The sequence below is a fragment of the Dasypus novemcinctus genome, chromosome 26 (genome assembly GCF_030445035.2).
Source record: "Dasypus novemcinctus isolate mDasNov1 chromosome 26, mDasNov1.1.hap2, whole genome shotgun sequence".
NCBI classification, from domain to species: Eukaryota; Metazoa; Chordata; class Mammalia; order Cingulata; family Dasypodidae; genus Dasypus; species Dasypus novemcinctus.
In genome coordinates this window covers 51,522,310-51,550,156 of record NC_080698.1, presented here as the reverse complement: position 1 = coordinate 51,550,156, position 27,847 = coordinate 51,522,310, and the positions used below count along the sequence as shown (strand labels likewise).

The following is a 27,847-nucleotide window of genomic DNA, read 5'->3' as shown; positions in this document are numbered from 1 at the left end:
CTGTCTCAAATCAATAACCTGCATGTCAACCTTAACAAATGAGAAAGAGAAGAATCAAATAAACCAAAAGCAAGCAGATGGAAGAAAATAATAAAGAGCTGAAATCATTGAAATTGAAAACGGAGAAACAGTAGAGAAAATCAATGAAAACAAAAACTGGTTCTTAGAAATGATTACTAAATTGATAAACCTCTGGTAAGACTGACAAAGTTACTAATTTACAGAATGAAAGGGGATATCCAATTAGTAAAATTGATAAACCTCTAGTAAGACTGACAAACTAATTTACAGAACGAAAGAGAGGAGATCACTACAGACCCCACAGATATCAAGAGCGATATCCATGAACAACTCTATACATATAAATTCAGAAAGTTAGAGGAACCAAATCTTCTAACAACAAAACTCATATAGGATGAAATATAACTTGAATAGTTCTATAAATATTTTTTAAAAATGAAATTCGTAGTTAAAAACTTTGTGAAAAAGTAATCTCATCATTTCACTGGCAAATTCTCCCTCACATTTATTGTTTTACTTTTTATTAATATAATAAATTTATTTTAAAAGAGGTTTTAGATTATAGAAAAGTTACAGCGAAAGCATAAAGGATTCCCATCTACTCTACCCTATCCCTCCCATACTTCCCCAATTAACATCTTAAAATTGTGTGGTACAGTTGTTAAAATCGATGAATAAAATCGATGAAGCATTGATACTAACCAAGGTCTATAGTTTACATTGTGGTTTACACTTAATTTCAGTGCTCTAAAAGTACCCTATGTTCCACCTATTATTCTCTCCCCCTCCCCTCAGAACCTCTGATAACCACTGTCTTTATTATCAGTATTATATGTTTTTCCATTACTACAACATTCCCTTACATTTAAAGATATAAAAAACATAAAATCTCTTATCTTCCAGAAGGAAGAAGAGGGAACTCATTTTATGAAGCTAGCATTTCCCTTATACCAAAAACAGGCAGAATGTGTACAACAAGATAAAATAGCAAACTAATACAAATATGGATGGGAACAGAAAAAGTCCGGAAAATACAACAACATAAACATAGCCAATTCATTTTCATATAAGTGCAAATGCAATTCAGCGAAGAAAGGATAGGGTTTTCAACAAATGGTGTTGGAACAATTGAACATTCATCTGCAAAAGCATGAACCTCACACATTACACAAAAATTAATCAAAATGGCTCATAAATTTATGTGTAAATCATAAAACAATGAAATTTTTCGTTGAAAATGTAGAAAATTTTCATGACATGGGATTAGGCAACAAGGTCTAATATAAGCTACAATTCATAGAAGAAATATGGTAAATATGAATTCATCAAAATTAGAATTAAAAACATTTGATCCATGAAAGATACTGTTAAGAGAATGGAAAGGTATAGCAGCACCTGGAAGAAGATACTTGCAAATCATGTATCCGACAAAGGACTTATATAATTTACGTAGACATATACATATATAAAAACATACATATATGTCAAAACTCACAGTAAAAAAAATACTAATTAAAAAATGGACAGCATCTCAGACTCTCTAGCAAAGAGTATATAATATAACCACATTAGCACATTAAAAAATGTTCAGGGAAGTGGACTTGGCCCAGTGGATAGGGTATCCGTCTACCACATGGGAGGTGTGCGGTTCAAATCCCGGGCCGCCTCGACCCGTGTGGAGCTGGCCCACGCGCAGTGCTGATGCGCGCAAGGAGTGCCGTGCCACGCAGGGGTGTCCCCCATGTAGGGGAGCCCCACGCACAAGGAGTGCGCCCCGTAAGGAGAGCCACCCAGCGCAAAAGAAGTTCAGCCTGCCCAGGAATGGCGCTGCACACTAGGAGAGCTGACATAGCAAGATGACGCAACAACAAAGAGACACAGATTCCTGTGCCGCTAATAACAACAAAAGCAGACAAAAAGAAGAACACACAGCAAATGGACACAGAGAACAGACAACTGGGGCGGGCGGTGGTGGGGGGGAGGGAGAAAAAGAAATTTAAAAAAAGAAAGAAAAAATGTTCAGCATTAATAGCAATTAGGGAAATGCAAATTTAAACTATGATGAGCTCCTACTATTAGAATAGCTAAAATATAAAATGCAAATATCAAACACTGGCAAAGATTCAAAACAACTGGAATTCCCATACATTGCTGGTATGGAAGGAAAATGGTACACCTATTCTAGAAAACAGTTTGGTGGTTTCTTTAACTTATACCATATATTTACAAAATATTTACACATTCATTGTAAGTATTTAACCTAGAGAAATGAAAAATAAACATTTATAGCAACATTTATGTAAGAATTTTATATAAATGTTTATAACATTTCTATTCATAATCACAACAAATGACACAAATGTCCTTCAGCAAGAAAATGTGTAAACCCATATTGATAAAGTGAAACACAGCTTGACAATAAAAAGAAATAAACTTTTTTTTAACTAATTTTTTTTAAAGGAGCTTTAGATTACGTAAATGTTACATAAAAAATATAAGGGATTCCCATATGCCCCACTCCCTCCTCCCACGCTTTCCCATATCAACATCTCCCCCTCATTAGTGTGGTACATTTGTTACCATTGATGAACACATTGAAGCATTGCTGCTAACTGTGAATTACAGTTTACATTATAGTTTATACTCTGTCTTGTAAAATTTTATGGGTTATGACAAAAAACACAATGGTCTGTATCTGTCACTACAGTCATGCAGGACAACTCCAGTGTCCCTAAGATGCCCCCATACTATACCTATTCTTTCCTCTCCCATTCTTCAGAACCCCTGGTGGTCACTGCCTTTATATCAATGATAAGAGCTCTTCCATTACTAGAATAATAATGTCTATAGTAGAATAAAAAGTCTACTTGAAAAAAGTTAGCTATTGATACATGCAGCATACTAGATGTATCTCAAAGGCATTATGCTGAGCAAAAGAAATCAGTCTCAAAGGTTGTGATTCCATTTATATGACACTTCAAAAAGATAAAACTAATGAAGAATTGATTAATGATTAGCAGTGGGGTTAGGTGTGACTACATGAGGGAGTTTTTTGGAGTGGTAGAATGTCTCAGCATCCTGATTGGGCTGGTTGATACAGGAATTTATGCATGTTTTAAATTCATAGAATTGTGAACATTTCTAAAAATGCATTTTGCAGTACGTTAATTTAAGAAATTTAAAAACAACTTAGTGACTTAAAGTGACACTGTGATTGTTATGGTTCTGTGGATTGACCAGGTGGTTCTTGTATATTACATCATTTTGAGTGGGATGCTGGGATGACCAGTGGTCCAAATAGCCTCACTAACATGACTAGCAGTTTGCGTTAGCCACTAAATCAGAGTTCAGCTGTGGCTTCTGACCAAGGGCCTTGATTCTCCTACGCTTGGTATGTTTTTTGTGGCTGCTTAGGCTTTTTAGGCATTTTTTGCAACATAGTGAATAGTTTCCAAGAAGGAATGTTCAAGAAAAGTAATTCCCATTTGTCAAGCACTTAACAAGTCTCTCTTTGCATCATTCTTGCTAGTGCCTCATGACCAGAGTCAGTGGTAGGGTGGGGGTGGAGAAGACAGGGCAGTACACAAGAGTATGACAACTGGATATGTTGGCTAAGTGGAGGCCACCAAATTACTGTCTGTTGCAGGTGGTTAGCATTTGTTGTTTTATTTTTTTGTATAGCATAACTTTCCTTCAGACCTGTCAGGATTGTCTATATTCCTTAACAAAAACGTTGAGACTCTAGTATCTAAGAGGGAGTATTTGAAGAAAGTTGAAGAAAGTTTCCTGTTATTTAAAAAGATCTAAGCTGTCATTTAAATGTGTTGAAAGTGTTATTTCAAATGTAAATATGTGGTAATGGCTGGACTTGATGGTAACACGTTAAAATGAATGTAACAAACACTGTTGATTTGTGGATGTGTTTGTGGCTGAAACAAGTAGTCTAGGAAGATTAATGTTAGTTGGAGGACAGCTGGATGATGATATTGGGAATATGTAACAATGATTTTAGAAGTAGATGAGGATTGTGGTTAATATAAATGCAGGAATTTCCTTCTACAAGATGTTAAGAATTGGGAAAAATATATAACTAACAATTTATGGACTACAATTATCAACAACATTGTAAGGTTTTTGTAGCAGAAGCAAAGCTGGTACTATATTAATTCTAAATGTAAAAAAAAAAAGGAACATGGGGTTTGGATTTGTAAGGTGTGGATACAATTATGCTTTTTTTCTTTTTCTTTTTTCCCAATTAATAAGGAGACCTTGACTGTGTCGTTTAACTAATCTGGGTTCATCTGTGTATCTTTCTGAACACTAGAGGAACAACTTAGTTAGCAGTTGAAATTAGATGAGATCAAAGTCCTTGAAAAATAACTTTCTAGGAGTAATGTTTCCATAACTTACTGAGCTGCCCTTTTTTTGTTGTTGTTCTTTTATTCTTTGAAATAAAGTTGTTAATTTAAAAAAAAAGAAACTTTTTTTCTCTAAGCTTTGGTGCTTATAGACCCATATCTTAATATAGATTTAAAATCTATATTTTAAAAAATGAAACCCCACTAAGTTCATTCTTTGCATACCTGATCAGTTTCCTCCATAATTTTATTATTTATTGATACTTAGTATAGGGAAAGAGATTCCAAAAGAGCTTACTTAGTGTGGCAAACAATCTCAGAATGATTTTGGGACAGGCAAGGGACTTGATTAGGCAGTCAGACCAACCAAAAGCCTCCATAGGGGATTTATATAGTGAAGGTGTAAGGCAGGGAGCACCAAATCAAAAACATCTCAACTATGTACATTATAGAAATTGAGAATTTTTTGTTGTTTTCTTTTTTGTTTTTAAGCAGTGATAATGGAAGAAACCTGACTGCTGTGTCATGGATGAATGCATGAAATAGGAAAATGATGGTAGGGAGAGTAGAAACATGGTATAGTAGAAAGAACACAAATGGAGAAACAGAAAATATGGATTCTAGATCTGATATGGCCACAACTGCATATTTCACTTTCCCTTTCGAAGCCTTAGGTTTCACACAATTTGTTTTGAATGTGGTTCTCAGCCCTAAAGGGCTCTAAATACCAGAATCTCTGTGGGGCATGTATAATTTGAAAAATTAGAGTCAGTATAGTTCTTGTTTTCAAAATAAGAACTACAGAAAGCAAGGCATGATAAAATATTCCAACCTGGTGAGAATACATTGACTATAGAGAATGAGAGGGAATTATAGAAGATGTGAAGTCTTTATATATTTATTTAGTGTTGAGAAATACTAATTTAGAGAACATTGATGATCTCTTCGAGAGCAGTAACCTGTTTGTCCAAAACAATGCCCAGCACAAGGTAATAATACTTTACTGAAAATATTATACGGCGCCTCTCCACTTAGAAATTTTCATTTGGGACGTTAAGGAAAGTAACTTAAAACTGTAGCAGTTTCATTTCTTTGTTAGTCATATCTTTCTTCTGCTGGTAAGGTATGCCTCATTCTTTTCCCCTACTAAAATAATGCCTGGTCACTTTATCAATTGCTCCCTTCTATTTCTGTCCTGGTTCAGATATGAAAGTTAGAAATGTTAGTTGAGGTCTCCTAGTTTGGACAGTGGACAAAAACCCATTCATCACATCAAGGAAATGTTTTAATGCCCTCGCAAACTTATCTACTTTTGTCCTTGTGTTAAGGTCATACTAAAAAAGAAGCTCAGAACAAAAATATTTAATTCATTTGCTCCTTTTCATTTGAAAATAACAATCCCACTGGGTCCTGTTCCCTGTGCATCCTAAAACTGAGGAATCAGAATTTCATTTTGATAGTCAAGGTAGCAACACAGAGATTCATGTGCAAAGTCGATTTTTTTTTTCCCAGAGGTCTCTGTACATTGACCTAAAGCAAAACTTAATATGGGAAAATTGCATAGCAGGTATTTTAAAACTACCTATTTTGAAACTCTATTTGGTGATATTTTTGCTTCCTAGACTTAAAAAAATAAGATACTGGATTATGTCTTCAAAAATTCTTAATGGGAAAATTAAATTAGAAAATTTAAGATTATTTATTAGGTATTTGGAGAGAAATGTAGATTTCAGAAAAATCCAGAAATCTGAAAATTATCAGGTTTTATTTATATGTATGTATATCCTTTTAAAATCCAATATTAGTGAACTACTGCTTACAAAAGTAAGTCTACGGTTTCTCATAAGGAAAAGCCTTTCTTTTATTTCCTACCCCCCCTGCCCCCGCACTTCCATTATGTATTAACAGACTTTTTTTGTTCCCTCAATTTATGCAGACAATGTGTACTAGGCACTTGTCTTAAACTGTCTTGCATAGGCTATTGTAATAGCCTCCTAACTGCTCTTCATACCCCGTCTCTCACTCACCCCAACATGGTCTGTTCTTTATTCAGATGCAGGCTTTTAAAACCTGAATCAGATCCTATCCCTGCTCTGCTTAAAACTTTGTGATTTCCTCACAGTAGCCTACAATGCCATACACAATCTGACCCTGCTTTCTTCCACCAAGCTTCTCTGTCTTTATTTCCTCTCTCCCACCTCCATCCCCCTTTATTCCCCTTCCTTCATGTTCCTTGTACATACCAGGCACATTCCCATCCCAGGGCCCTTGCGCTTGCTCTCTCTTCCTGAGCCACACAGCTTGTTTTCTGATTTCATTCAGCTCTCTTCTAAGATTTTTTTTTTTTTTGATTAGACAAGCCCGTATCATTCTATGTCCCATTTATTCTGCTCTGTTTTTCTTTGTAGCATTTATCACCAATGGATGTATTATATTTGTTTATTGTCTGTTTTCCCCAGCTAGAATGGAGACATAAACTGTTCTGTGTTGTGTCTTCACAGTCAAGAACAGTGGCTCAAATATTTGAATGAACAACTCTTCCTTTAAGCTTTTCTCCAACCCATAGTGAAGTCTTTGCTTTTTTCCTAAGTACTGTTATAGGTGTTCGTACTCTGTCTCTACTGATTCCTTAAAGATATAGAGTTATTATCCTAAATTTAAAGCGTAGTAATTAAGAGTATGGATTCAGAGCTTAGTTTGTATGACTTTATTTTTTTTGTCTTTATTTATTTTTTTAATACTACATTAAAAAAATATGAGGTCCCCATATACCCCCCACCCCACTCACCCCACTCCTCCCCGCATAGCAACAATCTCATCCGTCATCATGAGACATTCATTGCATTTGGTGAATACATCTGTGAGCACCGCTGCACCTCATGGTCAGGGGTCCACATCATAGCCCAGTTTGTGTGACATTAAATCCTAACCCTGCCCCTTGGCCATGATGTGACTCTGAGCAAGTTACTTAACCTCTTTATTATTCCATTTATTTGCCTGTAAAATGGGAATAACGGGCAGTTCAGTGAGTAGAGCACAGTGTTTATATTAGAGAAATGGAATGGGAAAAGTAGAACATTGACTTAACCATCATGTTCCTTTTGTGACATACCTGGGTGTTCAGACTTTTTTGTACAAGTAACAGCTTAAAAAACTTTTTTTAAAAAGCAAAGTGTGACAGGTTGAATCTTCAACTTACTTAAAATTCTAACTTCGTTCAATCTGTCCTGATACTTAACTTTTTTTTTCCTTATTTCTCTCCCCTTCTCCCCCCTCCCCACTCCAGTTGTCTGTTCTCTGTGTCTATTTGTTGCGTGTTCTTTGTCCGCTTCTGTTGTTGTCAGCGGCACAGGAATCTGTGTTTCTTTTTGTTGCATCATCTTGTTGTGTCAGCTTTCCATGTGTGCGGTGCCATTCCTGGGCAGACTGCACTTTCTTTCGCGCTGGGCGACTCTCCTTCTGGGGCACACTCCTTGCGCGTGGGGCTCCCCTGCGCGGGAGCACCCCTGTGTGGCATGGCACTCCTTGTGTGCATCAGCACTGCATGTGAGCCAGCTCCACACGGGTCAAGGAGGCCCAGGGTTTGAACCGTGGACCTCCCATGTGGTAGACGGACGCCCTAACCACTGGGCCAAGTCTGCTTCCCAATACTTAACTATTGAAGAACAGTTTTATCTTTACAAATTAATCTTCACTTTTTAAAAATCATTTTTCATTTTTTTCATCTACATCAAACTGTGCTTTCTGCTGTTTCCTCATTAAATTTTATTTGATAAAAAGCTATTGGTAGGACTTCGGGAAGATGGCAGACTAGAAAGACAGGGGACTCTCTTCTCTCCCAGAAAAATAGCTTGAGGACAGGTAGAAACAGCCTGGAAAAAAGGCTTCTAAGGTTTAGGACACCAGGGGAAGGCTGGACACCACCCAAAGGAGAGAGGGACAAAGGAAAAGAATCACAACAGCAAAACTGTGAGTTAAAAGCCACAGCTGCTACTACCAGCATCCTGCCACACACACACATACACATTAGACACTTTTGAATTCTCAGGCCTTGGGCCAGCAGTTAGAGACAAAGGGACCCACCTTCCCAGGAAAAGGGAGAGAGAGGGACACTGCCTAAGGCTGACTCAGCTTTTGACCCACAAGTTTGGTCTGCTGTGTCCCACCAGCCCTTTCAGGCCTGGTGGGGCCCACACCATTGTTTGCCTTGGGACCAGCTCAGGATTAAGGAGACCCAGGACTAAAGAGACATGACCTTTTCAATCTCCCGCTCTACTACTGGAACTAGTTGTTGAGGATGCAGAGGGGAGAAGAAATACTTCCGATGCAGGAAAAGGGAGGGGACTGCCAGCAAAAGTTGGAGAACTGCGTAAGGGAAACTTTGATTTACAAGGCTCTTAGCCTCCAGGCAGGATCCTCTATTACATTGATCCTGTTGGTGTTGCAGCAAATACACTCCAGTCAGGCATTGAACTTTGACATCGCCAAAGAGCACCATCTGATGGCAAACTAAGGAAGTGCATGTGAGGAAATGAAAAGTAAATAGGAGAGGCTTTTTCCAGCCTTTCCAGCCTCCCTCCTCAAGGCCTAAGAAGTGGATTTGCAACCCAATACTGGTCCAGTGTCCAGATTTGAACAACTAACAGGGACAATGCTAAATCCCAGAACAGGTTGAACCAATAATCAAAGAACAGCAGGAACACACAGCCGCTAAATCCCTATGAAAGAGAGAAATTGAGCATCTGAGTAAGCTCACCGTCCTAATGAGATACATATTCATCAGTAAAAAATTACAAACCGTACTAAGAAAATGGAAGAAATGGCCCAAGAAAGGGAATATATCAGAGCCCCAAAAGAGACAGGATTTGAGAGAACGAATCAACAAGAAGCATACAAATTTCCAAAATCAAATTAATGTGTTGAAAGACAGTATAGCTGAAGAGATAAAGGGCATAAAGAGGACACTGAGCTAACTTAAAAATTTTGCAGGAGAGAATATAAACTATAATCCATGCTTAGTGGCAGTGCTCCAAAATGTGTTATCAGTTGTTATATATGTACCACACTAATGAAGGATGTTGTTAATGTGGGAAAATGTTGGAGTGCTAGGGAGCGGGGCATATGGGCCCCTGTGTTTTTTATGTAACATTTATGTAATCTAAGTATTTTCTTAAAAAAATTAAATAGTATATTAAAAAAAAAAAGTGAGCACAAAGAAGAATTTGAAAACCTGAATTAAAAAGTAATAGAGGGAAACGGACTTGGCCCAGTGGTTAGGGCATCCGTCTACCACATGGGAGGTCCGTGGTTCAAACCCCGGGCCTCCTTGACCTGTGTGGGGTTGGCCCATGCGCAGTGCTAATGCGCGCAAGGAGTGCCGCGTCACGCAGGGTTGTCCCCCGCGTAGGAGCCCCATGTGCAAGGAGTGCACCCATAAGGAGAGCCGCCCAGCACTAAAGAAAGTGCAGCCTGCCCAGGAATGGTGCCGCCCACACTTCCCGTGCCACTGACGACAACAGAAAGCGGACAAAGAAACAAGACACAGCAAATAGACACAGAGAACAGACAACGGGGGGGGGGGGGGGGATTAAATAAATAAATCTTTAAAAAAAAAAGTAATAGAGGGATGGGAAACGGACTTGGTCCAATGGATACGGCATCCGCCTACCACATGGGAGTCTGCAGTTCAAACCCTGGGCCTCCTTGACCCGTGTGGAGCTGACCCATGCGTAATGCTGATGCGCGCAAGGAGTGCCATGCCACGAAGGGTGTTCCCTGCATGGGGGAGCCCCATGTGCAATGAGTGTGCCCCATAAGGAGAGCCGTCCAGCGTGAAAGAAAGTGCAGCCTGCCCAGAAATGGCGCCACACACATGGAGAGCTGACGCAGCAAGATGACCCAACAAAAAGAAACACAGATTCCTGGTGCTGCTGATAAGTGTAGAAGCCGTCACAGAAGAACACACAGTGAATGGACACAGAGAGCAGACACCGGGGGGCGGGGGGGGGGGAGGGAGGGGAAGAAATAAATAAAATGTTTAAAAAAAAAAGTAGTAGAGGGAAATGGATGTGGCTCAAACGATAGGGCTCCCATCTACCATATAGGAGGTCCAGAGTTTGATACTTGGGGCCTCTTGATGAAGGCAAACTGGCCCACACAGAGAGCTGGCCCACACGGAGTGCTGGACTGCACAGAGTGCTGCCCTGCACAGGAGTGCTGGCCCACAGGGAGAGCTGGCGCAACAAGGGCACACAACAAAAAAGAGACACAGGAGAGCAATAAGAAATGCAGCAGATCTGGGAGCTGAGGTGGCGCAAGAGAATGAGCACCTTTCTCCCACTCTGGAAGGTCCCAGGATCGTTTCCCAGAGCTGCCTAATGAGAATACAAGCGGACACAGAAGAACACACAGTGAATGGACATAGAGAGCAGACAGCCAGGGAAGGGGAGAATAAATAAATCTTAAAAAAAATAAGTAATAGAGGTCATGAGAATGAAAGACGTGATAGGATGAGATCCAAAACACACAGAGGCATACAGCAGCAGACTTGAAGTGATAGAAGAAAGAATAAGTGACACCGAAGATGAAACAGCTGGCATTGATGAGAAAAAAGACATAGATAAAAGAATGGAAAAAATAGAGGAGAGGGCCTCAGGGAGTTGAATGAAACTAAGAAACTAAGAGAGTTTGTAAAAAAGAATCCACCTTTCCAGGAAATATTAAAGGAAGCCTTAGAGCCTGAAAGAAAAAGAAAGAGGCTTGGAGGAGAATATAGAAGAAAGAATAGTAGAAACAATAACAAAAAAAGGTCAGACAAAAATATGATTTGACATGAAAACCAAAGAAACAGTGGAACTAAATAATGCATTCATAGTAATATCATTGAATGTGATTGGATTTAACCTCCCAATAAAAAGATACAGGTTGACGGAATGGATTTAAAAAAAAAAAAATAGAGTCATCCATATACCTACAAGAGACTCACCTTAGATCCAGATATACAAACCAACTGAAAGTGAAAGGATGGAAAAAGATACTCCATGCAAACTCTAAGCAAAAAAGCAGGGGTAGCTGTACTAGTATCGGACAAAACAAACTTTAAATAAAAAATTTATAAGAAATACAGAGGGTCATTTTTTAATTACGAAAATAGATAATCCAACAGGAAAAAATATAACAGTCATAAATATCTCTGCACCTAACCAGGGTGCCCAGAAATACATGAGGCAAACTGGCAAATCTAAAGGAAGAAATAGACATCTCTACAATAATAGTTGGAGACTTCAATACACCGGTCATATCATTGGTTAGAACAAGTAAAAGATCAACAAGGAAACAGAACTTGAACAATACGATAATGTTAAGCAAGTTAAACTTAATGGACACAGAAAACTGTACCCAAACACAGTGGATTATATGTTCTGCTCAAGTGCTAGTGGATCATTCTCCAGGATAAGCCACATGTTAGATGACAATGCGAGTCTCAGTAAATATAAAAAGATTGAAATTATACAGACCATCTTCTCAGATCATAGTGGAATGAAACTGGAAATCAATAATAGCCAGGAAAGAGGTATATTTGCAAATGTTTGTAGGCAGAACAATGCATTCCTAAACAATCATTGGATTAAAGAAGAAATTATAAGTGAAATTAGTAAATATATAGAGATGAATGAAAACAAGAACACAACTTACCAAAATGTGTGAGATACAGCCAGGGCAGTCCTGAGAGGAAAATGTTCAGCCCTAAATGCCTATTTGGAAAAGAAAAGCTGAAATAAAATATCTAACTGAACAGTTGGAGAAATTAGGAAAGGAACAGGAAACCATTCCCAAGCAAGCAGAAGGAAAGACATTAATAAAGGTTAGAGCAGAAATAAATGAAATTGAAAACAAAACAAAAAACAGTAGAGAAAATCAGCAAAACCAAAAGCTGGTTCTTTGAGAAGAACAATAAAATTGACAAACCCCTAGCTAGACTAACAAAAAAAAAAAAAAAGAGAAGATGCAAATAAAATTGGAAATAAAAGGGACAAAATTATGAGTGACCCCACAGAAATAAAAAGGATCTTAAGAGGATATTATGAGAAACTGTATGCCAACCAACTAGATACCTACATGAAATGGACAAATCCCTATAAATGCATAAACAGCCTACACTGACTCTATAGGAATATAAGAACTTAATAAACGAATCACATTTAAAGAGATTGAAACAGTCATCATAAATATCCCAATGAAGACAAGTCTAGGACCAGATGGCTTCACAGGTGAATTCTACCAAGCATTTCGAGGAGAATTAAAACCAGTTATGCTTAAACTCTTGCAAAAACTTGAAGAGAAGGGAATATTACCCAAGACATTTTAGGAAGCCACCATCATCCTAATATCAAAGCCAGGTAAAGACACTACAAGAAAAGAAAGTGACAAGCCAATCTCTCTAGTAAACATAGATGCAAAAATTCTCACCAAAATACTTGCAAATGGAATCCAACAGCCTATCAAAAGATTTATACATCACAAGCAAGTGGGATTTATTCCTGGTATGCAAGACTGGTTCAACATAAAATCAATTAACATAATGTACCACATTAACAAATTGAAGGAGAAAATAAAAACATGATACTCTTTTTTTTTTTTTTTTTTTTAAAGATTTATTTATTTATTTAATTTCCCCCCCTCCCCTGGTTGTCTGTTCTTGGTGTCTATTTGCTGCGTCTTGTTTCTTTGTCCGCTTCTGTTGTCGTCAGCGGCACGGAAAGTGTGGGCAGCGCCATTCCTGGGCAGGCTGCACTTTCTTTTCACGCTGGGCGGCATTCCTCACGGGCGCACTCCTTGCGCGTGGGGCTCCCCCACGCGGGGGACACCCTTGCGTGGCACGGCACTCCTTGCGGGCATCAGCACTGCGCATGGCCAGCTCCACACGGGTCAAGGAGGCCCAGGGTTTGAACCGCGGACCTCCCATATGGTAGACGGACGCCCTAACCACTGGGCCAAAGTCCGTTTCCCAAAAAACATGATACTCTTGATCAATGCAGAAAAGGCTTTTGACAAAATCCAGCATTCTTTCTTGATAAAAAACTCTTAAAAAAGCTGGAGTAGAAAGAAAATTCCTCAATACGATAAAAGGCCTATATGAAAAACCCACAGCGAACATTATAATCAATGGGGAAAAGTTGAAAGCTTTCCCTCTAAGATCAGGAACAAGGCAAGGATGCCCATTGTCACCATTGTTATTCAACATTGTGCTAGAAGTTCTAACTAGAGCAATTAGACAAGGAAAAAAAGTAAAAGCCGTCCAAATAGGAAAAGAGGAAGGAAAACTGTCACTATTTACACATGAAATGATCCTATGTTTAGAAAAATTTGAAACATGTGCAACAAAACTAACTTGAGCTAATAAAAGAGATCAGCAAAGTGTCAGGAAACAAGATCAACGTGCAAAAATCAGTAATGTGTCTATACACTAGTATTGAAAAAACTGAGGAAATTGAGGGGGAAATTCCACTTACAATAGGAACAAAAAGACTCAAATACCTAGGAATCAATTTAACCAAAGAAGTATAGGGCCTCTATGCAGAAAACTTCAAAGCAATGCTGAAAGAAATCAAGGAAGGCCTAAACAAATTGAAAGACAATCTATGTTCATGGATTGGAAGACTGAATATCATGAAGATGTCTAAGAAAGTCTAAGGCCATGTATCTTACTAAAAAGAAAGCTAAAAAATATAACCTGGAACTGTATAGCATAAGAAGACCGCACGTGAAATATGAATGTGGGTAAATTTGCGTGTGTAAGATTGTTTTTATTTGAAATTGAACAAATACATGTTAATAATACAATATGTTAATATCAGACCAAAAAAACCCATGCCAAGTGAAAGAAACCTGACCCAAAGTACTACATGTATGATTCCATTTATATAAAATATAAATAGAAATCAGTTTATAAAGCTGAAGATAGATTAAAGGTTATTTAGGGTTGGGAAAGGATGTTAAGGGGTGTGGAGTTTTTCATTTTGGAGTAATGAAATGGTTCTAAAATTTTTTGTGGTGATGAATGCACAGCATTGTGATTATACTAAAAGCCATTGATTATACAATTTGGATAAGACCATATGGTATATGAATATATTTCAATAAAACTGCTTAATAAATAAGTAATTGTACAACAATTTACAGCAGGGGAAGCCTAGAGAGTTTGAGAGGTGATGAATTTTCTTGTTTGTTTTCTGTTTATTATTATTATTGAATTAATGAAAATGCTCTAATGATGATTGAGGTGATGAATGCACAACAGTGTGATCAACCAAATACCAAGTGATTGTACACTTTGGATGAATTGTATGCTTTATTAATATGTATCAGTAAAACTGATTTGTTTTTAATAAAAGCTGTTGGATCACTTTATCTGGAGTAGAACTTATAAAGGAGACTATAAAATTTCAAATAATTTTCACTTTATGATTTCTCTAGAAAGTAATTCCATGTCTGGCCTCTTTTTCTTATTTAAGAACTCTTAGTGTTATCCTTATTTCAGAGAAGAATTTCTAAGAATGCCCTTGTATACATGCTCAGTGACCTAAAAAGATATTATGTACATTAGGTTTGTAGTGAACTTCGCCTCTTGGGTAGGTGTGAGAAATGAGATTATTTACCATATCTCATTTCTGACATATATCCCTGTATTAGTCAGCCAAAGGAGTGCTGATGCAAAATATCAGAAATGGGTTGGTTTCTATAAAGGGTATTTATTTGGGATAGGAGCTTACAGATACCAGGCCATCAAGCATAAGTTACTTCTCTCCCCAATGTCTATTTTCACGTGTTGGAGCAAGATGACTACTGATGTTTGCAAGGGTTCAGGCTTCCTGGGTTCCTCTCTTCCCAGAGTTTGCTTCTTCCTAGGCTCAGTGTTCCTCTCTTCCTGGGGCTTGCTTCTCTTTCCTCTGTGAGTTTACTTCCTAGGGCTCCAGCTTAAGGCTTCAGCATCAAACTCCAACATCAAAACCCCAACATCAAAAATCCTTAACTCTGTTCTTTGCCATGCATGCCAGTGCCCTACTGGCACAAGAGGTTTACATAATTACTTAAGTAAACCTATGAATCCAGTATAATCTAATATGCCCAGAGGAAAAAATCAGTTTACAAGCATAGTCCAATATTTCTTTTTGGAATTCATCAATAATACTGCAACAATTCCTTACAAAAATTTATTTTCAGAATGTTCTCCCTGCTCCATAGTAAAGTTACAGAGAAGGTTTAGGGCTCCTCAACTTGGTGACATTGTTCAGGAGCAGAAGATTGTGCCTCATCTCAGATTAGATTCAGTATATTATTTGTGAGATAAATCAAATTAACCAGTTGGTTCTTCAGAATTTCTGCTTACTGTTCACTTCTTAAAAACACTAATAAGTTCAAGGAGAAAAGCTCTTTCTCTCTTTCTGTATTTTGAGGTGCTTGTATTTTGGATTTCAAGTATTTTTGGTGCACATTGCTTAACTGGGCTGAAGATTATCTCATGTGACAGCATAGATCTCTTGTTTTGGAATTGCCATTACTTTCTAGAACAGCCACTCTGTACAGCTGCCAACATGCCCTGAATCCTCTTGCTTCATATTACAGTGATACTGCTTTGTCAGGGTAGAATTCAGCCTCACAAGGCTGGAATCAGTCTCTGCTGACCTCATGCCACGGTACAGCATGTTCAAATCTGGGATAAACCAGAGGGTTATTCGGCATTTTCCTCCTCCTCCTCCCTCACAAGCATGGAACCCTCACTCTCCTCGGAAACCGTATGTTGTATATGTGTGTGTATCTGTCTTGTTTTTAAAAATCTCTTCCTCAGTCCTATATTTCTACAGCTTTAAATGAGGTGGGGGAGGGGTTTGAATAGACAGACACGGGGAATAAACTGAGCTGCTAAAACTTAGCATTTTTTCAGTAACTGATTGCAGCCACAGACATTTGCTGCTTTAGGACTGACTTGTATGGGGTTGCAATAATTGAAAAACATATGTTTCTTAGTTCTTCGTTTTACCCTTAGCTATTTGGACAAAAAGGCTCAGAGTACTCTGTGCCTGTGTAGGCATGCTCGGATCATCCTGGAGTATCCCAGCTCTCCCGGGTGATGAGCTGCTTCAGTGCAGAGTAAATGCCATCCTCACTTTCTCAGGCTAAGTAGTTACCAGAAATAGTTTTCTTCAGTGAATGAGTTTACTTTGCTTTTGGCACCTTGGGGGGAAAGCTTGGGTTAAATTTGAAGATGCCAAATATTCATAACAAATAGGAATTTGGGTTAGAGCCATTTGAAATATTTCTCACATATAAAAGGTTCTTACTGCTCAGCTACTGGTTTTCAATGTATTTTTGAAAGTACTTGGCGATTTTCTGAATTGTAAAGTAGTTTCCACGTATCGTAGTGCTAAATTTGTATCCCCGGATTAGCAGAATAGTTCCCTGAGATACAACTGCATAGAAAGATGATCCAGCTTTATGCAACACAACCACCATTTTCATATTTCATCCCATAGTCTTGAGGAAAAAAACTTGGCCTATATTTTTGTTTTACTATGGGTTTTTTGTTTTGTTTTGTTTTGTTTTGTTTTTTGAGTTGGTTTTATAAGTGATACATAGATATTTTCTAAGAGATAAATGTTGAAACTAAGCAGATTCTTTATATTTTTGCCTAATCCTAAAGTTACTGTTTATTTATATTGTTTGCACTTAGGCAGTTGGATTTAAAATCCAGATTTTCACTCTGAAGTTTGATATTAAATTATTTTCTTATGCCTTATGGTTTATAATTTAAATGCCAAGTTTATTAACACATTTGTGCCTCTAATCTATATCCTCTTTTTCTTTGGATTGTTCTGTATCTTGGATTCAAAAGGCCTGGCTCATCTCTGTATGAGGTTATAAAAGGTCCATTTACTTATTATCTGTGTTTTATTATGAATCCTAGCCCAGGGTGAATGGTGTGGTCATTATGAGTTGAGTTGAATGTTTCATTGATTGCACTAATTCATAAGAGTATAGAAAGTTTACTAAAAAATATAGCTAGTAACTGAGTGAATGATTGTAAATTAAACTGTTTCCTTGCTTCCCTATCCATGTCTCTTTCATATTTATGCAGTCTAATCATCAACTCTAGTGAACTAAAATATTCTCACTGAAACTTTGATTAAAACATTCAGAAAATTAGGTACTTGCACCTAGAATCTGAAATTCTTAATATGACCATCTGGATGCATCAAACGTCTAATAATTGGGTTCATTTATGATCTTGCATGAGATTGTGATTATACTTTGTGAAGAGTTCATTTCTAAGGTACAGGAAAACATTTAGAAAGAAAATTCAATAGAGGTTATTTTATCTGACTCTAGGAAATAAATGAAGAATCTTAGAAAAGTGGGGCATCATAAAACCCATCTTCTCTTTTTTGAACTCATATCTATATTTTGTTACAGGCATACCTCCTTTTTTGTTTGATTTGTTTTTAGTGAAGAGTTTGTGAATTTACAAAACAACAATGCATACCTACAGGATTCCCATATATTGCCCTACCAACAACACCTTGCATTGTGGAACATTTGTTACAAATGATGAAAGAACATCATCAGCATATTACTGCTAACTATAGTCCATAGCTTACATTTGGTATATTTTTCCCACAAACCATCCTATTATTAATACCATGTATTAGCATTGTATATTTGTATAGTTCATGAGTAAACATTCTCAGATTTTAACCACAATCCATCATCCACCATTGGGTTCACTCTGTTATACAGTCCCATGCTTTTACAGTCCCCCCAAATTGTACACTCAGTGGTTATCATGTTCATCACACAATTTTGCTGCTATTACCTGAGTCAATTTTAGAATGTTTTCATTACTCCAAAAGGGAAAAGTCCTATACACCTTTATGTCCCCCATTCTTGTCCCTGAGAATTGATATAATATCTTCTTTGTCCTTGCTGCAAAATATAACAATATTACTGTTAACTACAGTCCATAAGTTACATAAGTTGTATTTTCCCCATGCATCACCATATTCTTAACACCTTGTAAAAGAAGAACATTCTTGTATTTGTGCTATTAACCGTAATCCTCATCCACCACTGAAATCACTGTTACATAGTCCCAAGATTATCCCCTAACTTCCTTTCAATTGCCATTTATGTCCTTAGACTACCCCTTTCATCCACATTCATGTTTATAAATCAGTATTAGTTATACTCTCTATAATGTCTTACCATCAACTCTATCCATTTCCACAATATATAATCAACTTTTTAAAAAATTCTACGTACATTAAGCATCAGCTCCCCCTTCTCAACCCACATTGTAATTCCTACTATCCTATACTCAAGAGTTTAACCTCCCTCAGTTTACTCATCGAATTTAGTTCATATTAGTGAGACTATACAATATTTGTTCTTTTGTGTGTTACTTATCTCACTCAACCTTCAGTGTCATCAAGGTCCATGTTGTCATATGCATCCCAAATTCATTTCTACTTATACCTGAATAGTATTCCATCTTATGTATATTCCATACTACATTTTGTTTATCCATTCATCAGTTGATGGACACTTGTGTTGTTTCCACTTTTTAGCAGTTGTGAATAATGCTGTGTCCCTTTCAGTTTTTCTGAGTATATTCCTAATAGCAGGACTGCCAGGTCATACAACAGATCTATGTTTAGCTTCCAGAGGAATTGCCAAACTGTCTTCCACAGGAGCTGCACCATTCTACATACCCACCAACAGTGAAAGAGTGTTCCTGTTTCTCTAAGTGTTCCTCTCCAACACTTGTTTGGGTATTTGTTTTGTTTTTTAAAAAATAATTGGCCATTCTGTAAGGAAGTATTTTGTTGTTTTAATCTGCGTTTCTCTAATAACTGGTGATGTTGATCATTTTTTTTCATGTGTTTTTTGGTCATTTGTATTTCCTGTTTTGAAAAATGTCTATTCAAATGTTTTGCCCATTTTTCAATTGGGTTTCTTGTCTCTTTATCCTTGAGGTGTATAATCTCTCTCTCTTTTTTTTAAATTTCTCTCCACTCCCTCCCCCACCCCACCCCCGTTGTCTGCTCTCTGCGTCCATTTGCTGTGTGTGACCGCTTCTATCCTTATCAACAGCACTGGGAATCTGTGTTTCTTTTTGTTGCATCATCTTGCTGTGTCAGCTCTCTGTGTGTGCGGTGCCATTCTTGGGCAGGCTGCACTTTCTTTCGCGCTGGGCGGCTCTCCTTATGGGGCGCATTCCTTGCACGTGGAGCTCCTCTATGCGGGGGACACCCCTGCGTGGCACGGAACTCCTTGTGCGCATCAGCACTGCGCATGGACCAGCTCCACATGGGTCAAGGAGGTCTGGGGTTTGGACAGCAGACTTCCCATGTGATAGGTTGATGCCCTATCCATTGGGCCAAGTCCACTTCCCTGTATAATCTCTTTATATAACTTGGAAATAAAACACTTATCAAATACTTGGTTTCCAAATATTTTCTCCCATTGAGTAGGCTGCCTTTTCACCTTCTTGAAAAAGTCATTTGAAGCACAAAAGTGTAAATTTGAGGAATTCCCATTTACTTATTTTTTTTCTTTTGTTGCTTGTGCTTTGGGTGTAAGGTTTACAAACTACTACTACCACCAAGTCTTGAAGATGTTTCCCTACATTTTCTTCTCAGAGTTTTGTGGCTCTAGTTTTTATATTTAGGACTTTGATCCATTTTTAGTTAATATTTATATAAGGTATAAGGGTCTTTTTTTGTCTTTCAATTATGGATATCCAATTCTCCCAGCACCATTTGTTTGAATAGACTGTTCTGATCCAGCTGGGAGGGTTTGACAGCCTTATCAAAAATTACTTGACAATAAGTATTTCGCTCTTCTTTATTTTTATTTTATTTTATTTTCTGGCGAAAACGAATCAGATTATTCAAAAGGAAAAAAAAAGTTATAATCCAACACAAAATGTGTTTGTTCCTCGTAGCCACAAGAAAGTTAATTTAAAGGAAAAATGTTAAAATCAATGGACTGTAGATGAATGTTAAGTGTAGAATACAGAAACATCTTGCCTACATATATTTTCTACTAGCACTTCTCAAAGAAATCTTTTAGAAATAGAAATTACCTTAACCCACCCCAGACATACTGAAACAGAATTGCTGGAGTGGGTTGCCTAAAGATACATTGTAATGAACTCGTTAAGTGACTTCTGGCATGCTAAGAGCACAGATAACTGCAATATATATTCCAGTACTCCAACTTCCTTCCTTGCATTCAGATAGGAAATTAATGCAAGGACAGAAAGGTTTTGAGATTATGTCTGGGAAAGCTTAAAGAGAGAAGAGTGGGATGAAGTATGGAAAAGGAAAATCAGGATGTGAACGGGGCAGAAACAACAGAAATTATACATAGGGATTGGCTATCCTATGCCTCTCTGTATTTGAAGTTGTTGATAATTTTAAAATGTCAAGAACCTAGTTTGTGCTTTTGGGTGGAGAGCTCACAGGTGCCTCATGTTATTTCAAAAGAAGAGATTATGAGCAGATAAAAAGAGATGGAAGATCATGATGCCAAAGATGGCCCCTGTGTTTGTACTTGTTTCTTTTTAAAAGATGTTTCTGGCTATTCAGGACCCCTTAGCCTTCCAAATAAATTTGGTAATTGGCTTTTCCCTTTCTGCAGAAAAGATTGTTGAGAAGTTTTATTGGGATTGCATTAAATCTGTAAATCAGTTTGGATAGAATTGACATCTTAACTGTATTTAGTCTTCTAATCCATTAATATGGAATGTCCTTCCATTTGACCAGGTCATCCTTGATTTCTTTTAGCAATGTATAGTAGTTTTCTAAATACACATCTTTTATGTCCTTGGTTAAGTTTATTCCTAAATATTTGATATTTTGGTCACTATTGTAAATGAAATTTAATTCTTGACTTCCTTCTCAGATTGCTCTTTAGTCATGTAAATATATGTTGCTCATTTTTGCATATTAATCTTGTATCTTGCCAGTTTGCTGAACTTGTCTATTCTAGTAGTTTTGTTGAGGATTTTTTGGGATTTTCTAGGTATTGGATCATTATCATCAGCAAATAGCAAGATTTTTATGTCTTCCTTTCCTATTTGGGTGCCTTTTATTTCTTTTTCTTGCCTGATTGCTATACCTAGAACTTCTAGCACAGTATTGAATAACAGCGGTGACAGTGGACATACTTGTCTTGTTCCCAGTCCCAGCAGGAAAACTTAGAGTCTTTCACCGTGAGTACAATGTTAGTTGTGGGATTTCCATATATGTACTTTATCATATTGAGAAAGTTTTCTTCTATCTTTCAGAGTATTTTTACCAAGAAAGGATGCTGTATTTTGTCAGATGCCTTTTCTGCATCAATAAAGATGTTCATGTGATTTTTCTAATTCAATTTATTAATGTGTTGTATTAAACTGACTTTCTTGTGTTGAACCACCCTTACATACCTAGGATAAAACCTCCTTGATCATAATGTAGAATTCTTTTCATGTGCTTTGGGGTTCGATTAGTGAGTATTTTTTTGAAGATTTTTGCAGCTATATTCATTAGAGAAATTGGTCTGTAATTTTCTTTTTTTGTTGTTTCTTTATCTAGTTTCATATTAGGGTGATGTTGGCTTCATAGAATAAGTTTGGTAGCATTCCCTCCTGTTCGATTTTCTGGAAGGGTTGAGCAAGATTGGTACTAAATCTTCTTTGAGTTATTGGTAGAATTCACTTGTGAAGCCATATTGTCTGAACTTTTCATTTTGGGGAGATTTTTTTTTTTTTTTTTTTTAAGATTTTTTATTTCTCTTCCCTTCCCCCCCAACCCCCCAATTGTCTGCCCTCTGTGTCCATTTGCTGCGTGTTTTTCTTTGTCCACTTCTGTTGTTGTCAGCGGCACCGGGAATCTGTGTTTCTTTTTGTTGCGTCATCTTGCTGTGTCAGCTCTCCGTGTGTGCGGCTCCATTCCTGGGCAGGCTGCACTTTCTTTCACGCTGGGCGGCTCTCCTTACGGGGCGCACTCCTTGCACGTGGGGCTCCCCTACGCGGGGACACCCCTGCGTGGCACGGCACTCCTTGCGTACATCAGCACTGCGCATGGGCCAGCTCCACACGGGTCAAAGAGGCCCGGGGTTTGAACTGCGGACCTCACATGTGATAGGTGGACGCCCTATCCACTGGGCCAAGTCCGCTTCCCTTGGGGAGATTTTTTATGACTGTTTTGATCTCTTTACTTGTGATTGGTTTGCTGAGGTCTTCTATTTCTTCTAGGGTCAGTGTAGCTTGTATCTGTGTTTCTAGGAATTTGTCCATCTCATCTTTGATCTTTGTTGTTTAGTTTGGTGGTGTGCAGTTGTTCATAGTACCCTCATATGATCTCTTTTATCTCTGTGGGGTCAGTAGTAATGCCCCCCCCCCCATTTCTGATTTTATTTATTTGCATCTTCTCTCCTTTTTCTCTTTGTCAGTCTAGCTAAGAGTGTGTTGATTTTTTTTTTTTTTTTTTGTCTTCTGGAGGAACCAACTCTTGGTTTTGGTGATTATATTGTTTTCTTTTGTTTTGTTTTTTATTTCATTTCTTTCTGCTCTAATCTTTGTTATTTGTTTCATTCTGCTTGCTTTAGGATTGTGGTTCTTTTTTAGTTTATCCAGGTGTGCAGTTAGGTCTTTCGATTTTAGCTCTTTCTTCTTCTATAATGTAAGCATTGAAGGTTATAAATTTCCATCTTAGCACTGCTTTGCTGCATCCTATAGATTTTGATTTATTGTGTTCTCATCTTCATTTGTCTCAAGATTTATTTTGCAGTTTCTTCTTTGACCTATTGATTATTTTAAGAGCGTCTGTTTAATCCCCATATTTTTGTGAATTTTCCCTTTTTCCACCTAATAATGATTTCCAGCTTCATTCTATTGTGATGGAGATAGTGCTTTGTATAATTTCAATCTTTAAATTTATTGAGACCTGTTTATTTGTGAAGACTTTAAACTCACTGTCATTTTTTAAGAAGTAACAGAATTTTAGCCAGAATAGCTAGAATTACCATTAACTGAGATGTTAACCCTGTTATTGGGGAAGATTTTGTGGGAAAGTGCAGAAGTTCAGTTTGAGATGTTTATTATCCATCTTAGGTGGGTATGTCAAATGGATAATTGGCTATAGAAGTCTGAAGTTTAAGGGAGAGGTAATGGAATATAATAAGCATCATTTTCTTTGCAAATCTTTAATTTGCCTGTTATTTTGCAGAAATATAAAATATTCCTCAAGGGGGAGTAAAATACCTTAATTTATTGTACAAGTCCTACCAATTAATAAATGGTTATTTGAAACTAGTAAAAAATGTACAGTGAAATGTGTTTTACCGTATGATGTACATGTGTATGATGTAAATGATGGAATTCATGTAAATTATTTCTTAAGCACAACTGTGTAAAAATTAAATAAACTTTGGGCCTAGGCTGAATGGTCTTTAAATAGCATATATTCTGGAATGTTTCAATCTGTGTGCCTAGAACTAAGTATAGAAATAGAACAGAATGTGACAGAGAATATAGATTTCTTGAAATGTTGGGATAAAAAGGACTTGGGCTGTAAATACTTTAGATTTTTTTGCCTTGTACCAAGAGCATTTCTTATTAAATTCCATCTCTACTTAAATCAGTAATTGTTGACCTGTATATAGTCAGTACCTCTGTAAAACCTGTTCCCATCACATAGATTTATATATTTGCATTTAGGGTAACCAGGCTGAGAGTTTGTTGTGTTTATGTTATGACTGATTACTGAAAATTGGCCATGGGAGAACACATAGTATTATCATCAAAACAATTGACTTGGATTTAGACTTATCTAAGTTCCAGGGTTAGCTTTATTCCTTACTACTCCTTGGTCTTTAAAGAATCCAAACTTTTCATGAGCCTCAGATTCTTCATATTTAAAAAGGGATAATGGCTGCCTTATAAAACCCGTAAGATAGTTCAGCTGTCCCCAAACCAGAGGCAGAGGCCTCTAACCTGAAAGAAGATCTTTTTAGTATTTAAGTTATTTGGGTTTTTTTTCCTCCACTCACTGGTCATCCTGACCCAAATTATACCTAGGAAAGCCTTATACCTAGGAAAGACATTTTTCTCAACTCTCATTCTGTCCTTACCAGTGTGCATTATTGTTGCAGTGCTATTTTGTCCTCCTACTTAAGTGTCTCGATCTGCTGAGGTTTAAGAGAGTCTGAAACAAAAAAATACAAATGGAGCTCAATACATATTTTTTTTTACAATTCTGAGAAGAGTATAGAAAGACTGATATTGGAAAAGTTCAAGTGATGTCTAAACAAACTGCTCATCTCTAGTTATTTTTGTTTTATATGGATAGTATACATTTGTGGTATAAAATAGTAGAGTCTGCTTTTCAGACACTCTTTGTATATCACAGAAAACTTGAACCTCAGGATCATGGATAGCCAAAGAAAAGTAAACGGTATTAAAACCTGATGATCTAGTTTCTGAAACACCAGAACTCTTATAAAAACCTGTAATGCTAAAATTCAGTTTCTCATTAATGTTTAAAGATTGAAAAATGAATCTTTATTCTCAAATGAATGTTCCAGATTCAGAACATTCCCCAACTCTCCTCCTACTGAGAAGTCTATACTTCTTGATCAAAGAACCAATTCTTAGAGGTGTCTCAAGAACACTGTCCTTTGGACCCATTGAGTGTCCTCTATGAAGACCTTCTTGTTTATCTCTCTTCTGAGAGTGACTGCGAGTGAGATCCTGATATCAGGGAAGGCTCGGCCTCCAGCCTTACATGACTTGAAGGAGACTGAAGAAGGCTTGAGGAGGGAAAAGATGCAGCAACAGCTTTGTCTTGTGAATCAGCACTTCTCCAGCTATGGTGGTTGTGTGCCGTCGGGCTGGAGGGCTTAGCCTCGCTCAGGCCCAAGAGTCAGGGGAGGGGCTCACTCCTGCCGAACCGCCGGCGGGGGGTACTCCTGAAGGGAGCACCGGTTCTCCAGGCGTGGGGGACGCGCGGTTGGGGAAAAAACCACGGAGACCGCTTGAGCGCAAGAACAGGTCTGCTTTATTATGGAAGTGCACTAGGTTATATAGGGTTGAGAGGGAGGAGTAAGATGGAGGGAGGGCTAGCTACGGGGCAGTAGTGAACAGGCTGAAGCTGATGGACAGCCCCGAGGTAAGCAGTTACCGGGGAAGAGGGCAGATTGTACGTTGGCAATATGGGCGGGACTGGCGGGAAAGATAGCGACAGCTGGAAAGGGGAGGAGGGGTGGCGAGAGGCAGCAACAATTGCTCTCTTTTTGTTTTTAAAAGGGAAACAATGAGGAAGGGGAGGGAGATGGGTCGGGGGAAGGCGAAGGGTGAGGGGGCGAGACCGGCCGGCTATGGGCGGACAACATAGCATCTGGCTAGGACGCATGTGTCAGCCCTCAGGGTCGGTGCGCGCCGGCGCTAGGCGCACACCGAGCCTTACCAGCAAAACGGTCTTGTGATGCCCCTGAACCCTCCTGGGGGGGGGAATGACAGGCATTCAGTAGGAGAATTTTTGGAGGATTCGCTGAAGGTGAGGTTTGTGGCAACAGGTTCGTATAGAGGAAGAGAGGTGGAGAGACAAAGCCAGCAGCTCCGGGTGAGATTGGGGTGAGATGAGTTCAGAGAGGTGTATGAGGCTTTGATTAGGCTGATGAGAGGACTGGGAAGCTGACCAGGGGGTAAGTGAGGCTTGGGGTTGTGGGAGCTGAGAGAGGCAGTGGCGAGGGGGGTGCCGGGCGAATGAGCGGGCAAGGTGGGGCGAGGTGGAGAAGGAGGCTGTGCCTTTGGAGGATTGAGAACTCGATTTGGGCCGATAGGGGTGGAGCGTGAGGGAATTGGCTCCTTTTTTATAGAGATAATGCCGCCGTAATCATGACCTACTGCATACAAGCGGGCTCCCTACGTGCGGCCCTGTAGCCAGAGGTCGGAGTTGGGGTCTTTAACTGTGAGTGTGATGGTGTTCCATCGAGTAGCATTACGCTGGAGAATAAGGTATGGGTCTCTGTTAGGGGCGCCGGACCATCCGTGAGCGATGGTTACGCACCCCCAAGAAGGACAGTAGTAATGCGTTGGGTCATGACATCCTCTGGCGGAGGATGGGCACATGTAGAAACCTGTGGCAGAGAGGCTGTTTGGCCCCAAATTGTAAGATGGGATGTTTATGCGTCCAGTGAGATTGAGGACATCAGTTGTGAAAGAGGGGGCGGAGGCGGTCACGTTGGAGGCGAGGAGCTGGTTGCCGCCCTGGCAGCTCTCGCAGGTCAAGAGGGTGAGGGTCCAATTGAAGGGCTGATGATTCGGGTTGGCAGCAGCTGGGAGAGCGAAGGAAGCCAGGACGAAGGAGACGGTCACGAGGTTGCATAGAGGCATCATTTGACGGTGCGGCATCTGGAGAAGAGGATGAGCCGTCCGATTCACAGCAGCAGCAGCAGCAGCAGCAGCAGCAGAGAGGGGCCGGGGGAGGAGCAGCCCCACGTTGGGTGCCAAATGCCGTCGGGCTGGAGGGCTTAGCCTCGCTCAGGCCCAAGAGTCAGGGCGGGGCTCGCTCCTGCCGAACCGCCGGCGGGGGGTACTCCCGAAGGGAACACCGGTTCTCCAGGCGTGGGGGACGCGCGGTTGGGGAAAAAACCACGGAGACCGCTTGAGTGCAAGAACAGGTCTGCTTTATTATGGAAGTGCACTAGGTTATATAGGGTTGAGAGGGAGGAGTAAAATGGAGGGAGGGCTAGCTACGGGGCAGTAGTGAACAGGCTGAAGCTGATGGACAGCCCCGAGGTAAGCAGTTACCGGGGAAGAGGGCAGATTGTACGTTGGCAATATGGGCGGGACTGGCGGGAAAGATAGTGACGGCTGGAAAGGGGAGGAGGGGTGGCGAGAGGCAGCAACAGTTGTGCAACTAGCAAATGCTAGGGGTGAACATACAGGCACTGCCTGTTTTAGTTATGCAAATTTAAGTTGTATTTAACATGTAACTTAAAAGAAACTTGCATATAAAGGATTTTGTAATTTAAGACAGCACACAGCAGTAAAACAAACTGATGTGTCAAAAGGAATCTTTGAAATTAACCTGTATTTGGTGTGCAATTGATGGCATTTGGGAAAATTTTGTAAAGGACCCCACCTAAGGGATCTGTATCTTTTAGTAGTTCCCTGTCCTGAGATAGAGTTTTTTACTTCAGAAATACTCCAGTGGAAATCACTATGGGAAATATTCTCTTGACCTTGTACATATTTGCTATTAGATGTCATTGTAAAGTTATGTTTTTAAATTTCTTTTACGTTAATAAAATTCTTAAAATATTTTTAAAAAAATCAGAACCAGAGTGGGAACGTAAAATTGTTTGGCCACTGTGGAAAAAAGTTTTGACAGTTCCTTACAAAGGTAAGCATAGAATTACCA

The 27,847-nt window shown here is 38.8% G+C and overlaps 1 protein-coding gene across 6 annotated transcripts in view; it reads left to right on the top strand.

Moving 5' to 3' along the window:
• Nucleotides 1–27,847, top strand: part of TMCC1 (transmembrane and coiled-coil domain family 1) — a 250,360-nt gene that overhangs the window by 154,508 nt on the left and 68,005 nt on the right. The window contains exon 1 of one of the 6 annotated variants that reach the window (XM_058288866.2): nucleotides 16,052–16,174. The exons of the other annotated variants lie outside the window; for them this stretch is intronic. Coding sequence (XP_058144849.1) covers nucleotides 16,148–16,174 — 27 coding nt within the window. The 5' untranslated portion in view covers nucleotides 16,052–16,147. Of the gene's footprint in view, nucleotides 1–16,051; nucleotides 16,175–27,847 lie in introns of those variants that run through there. 6 annotated transcript variants of the gene reach the window in all.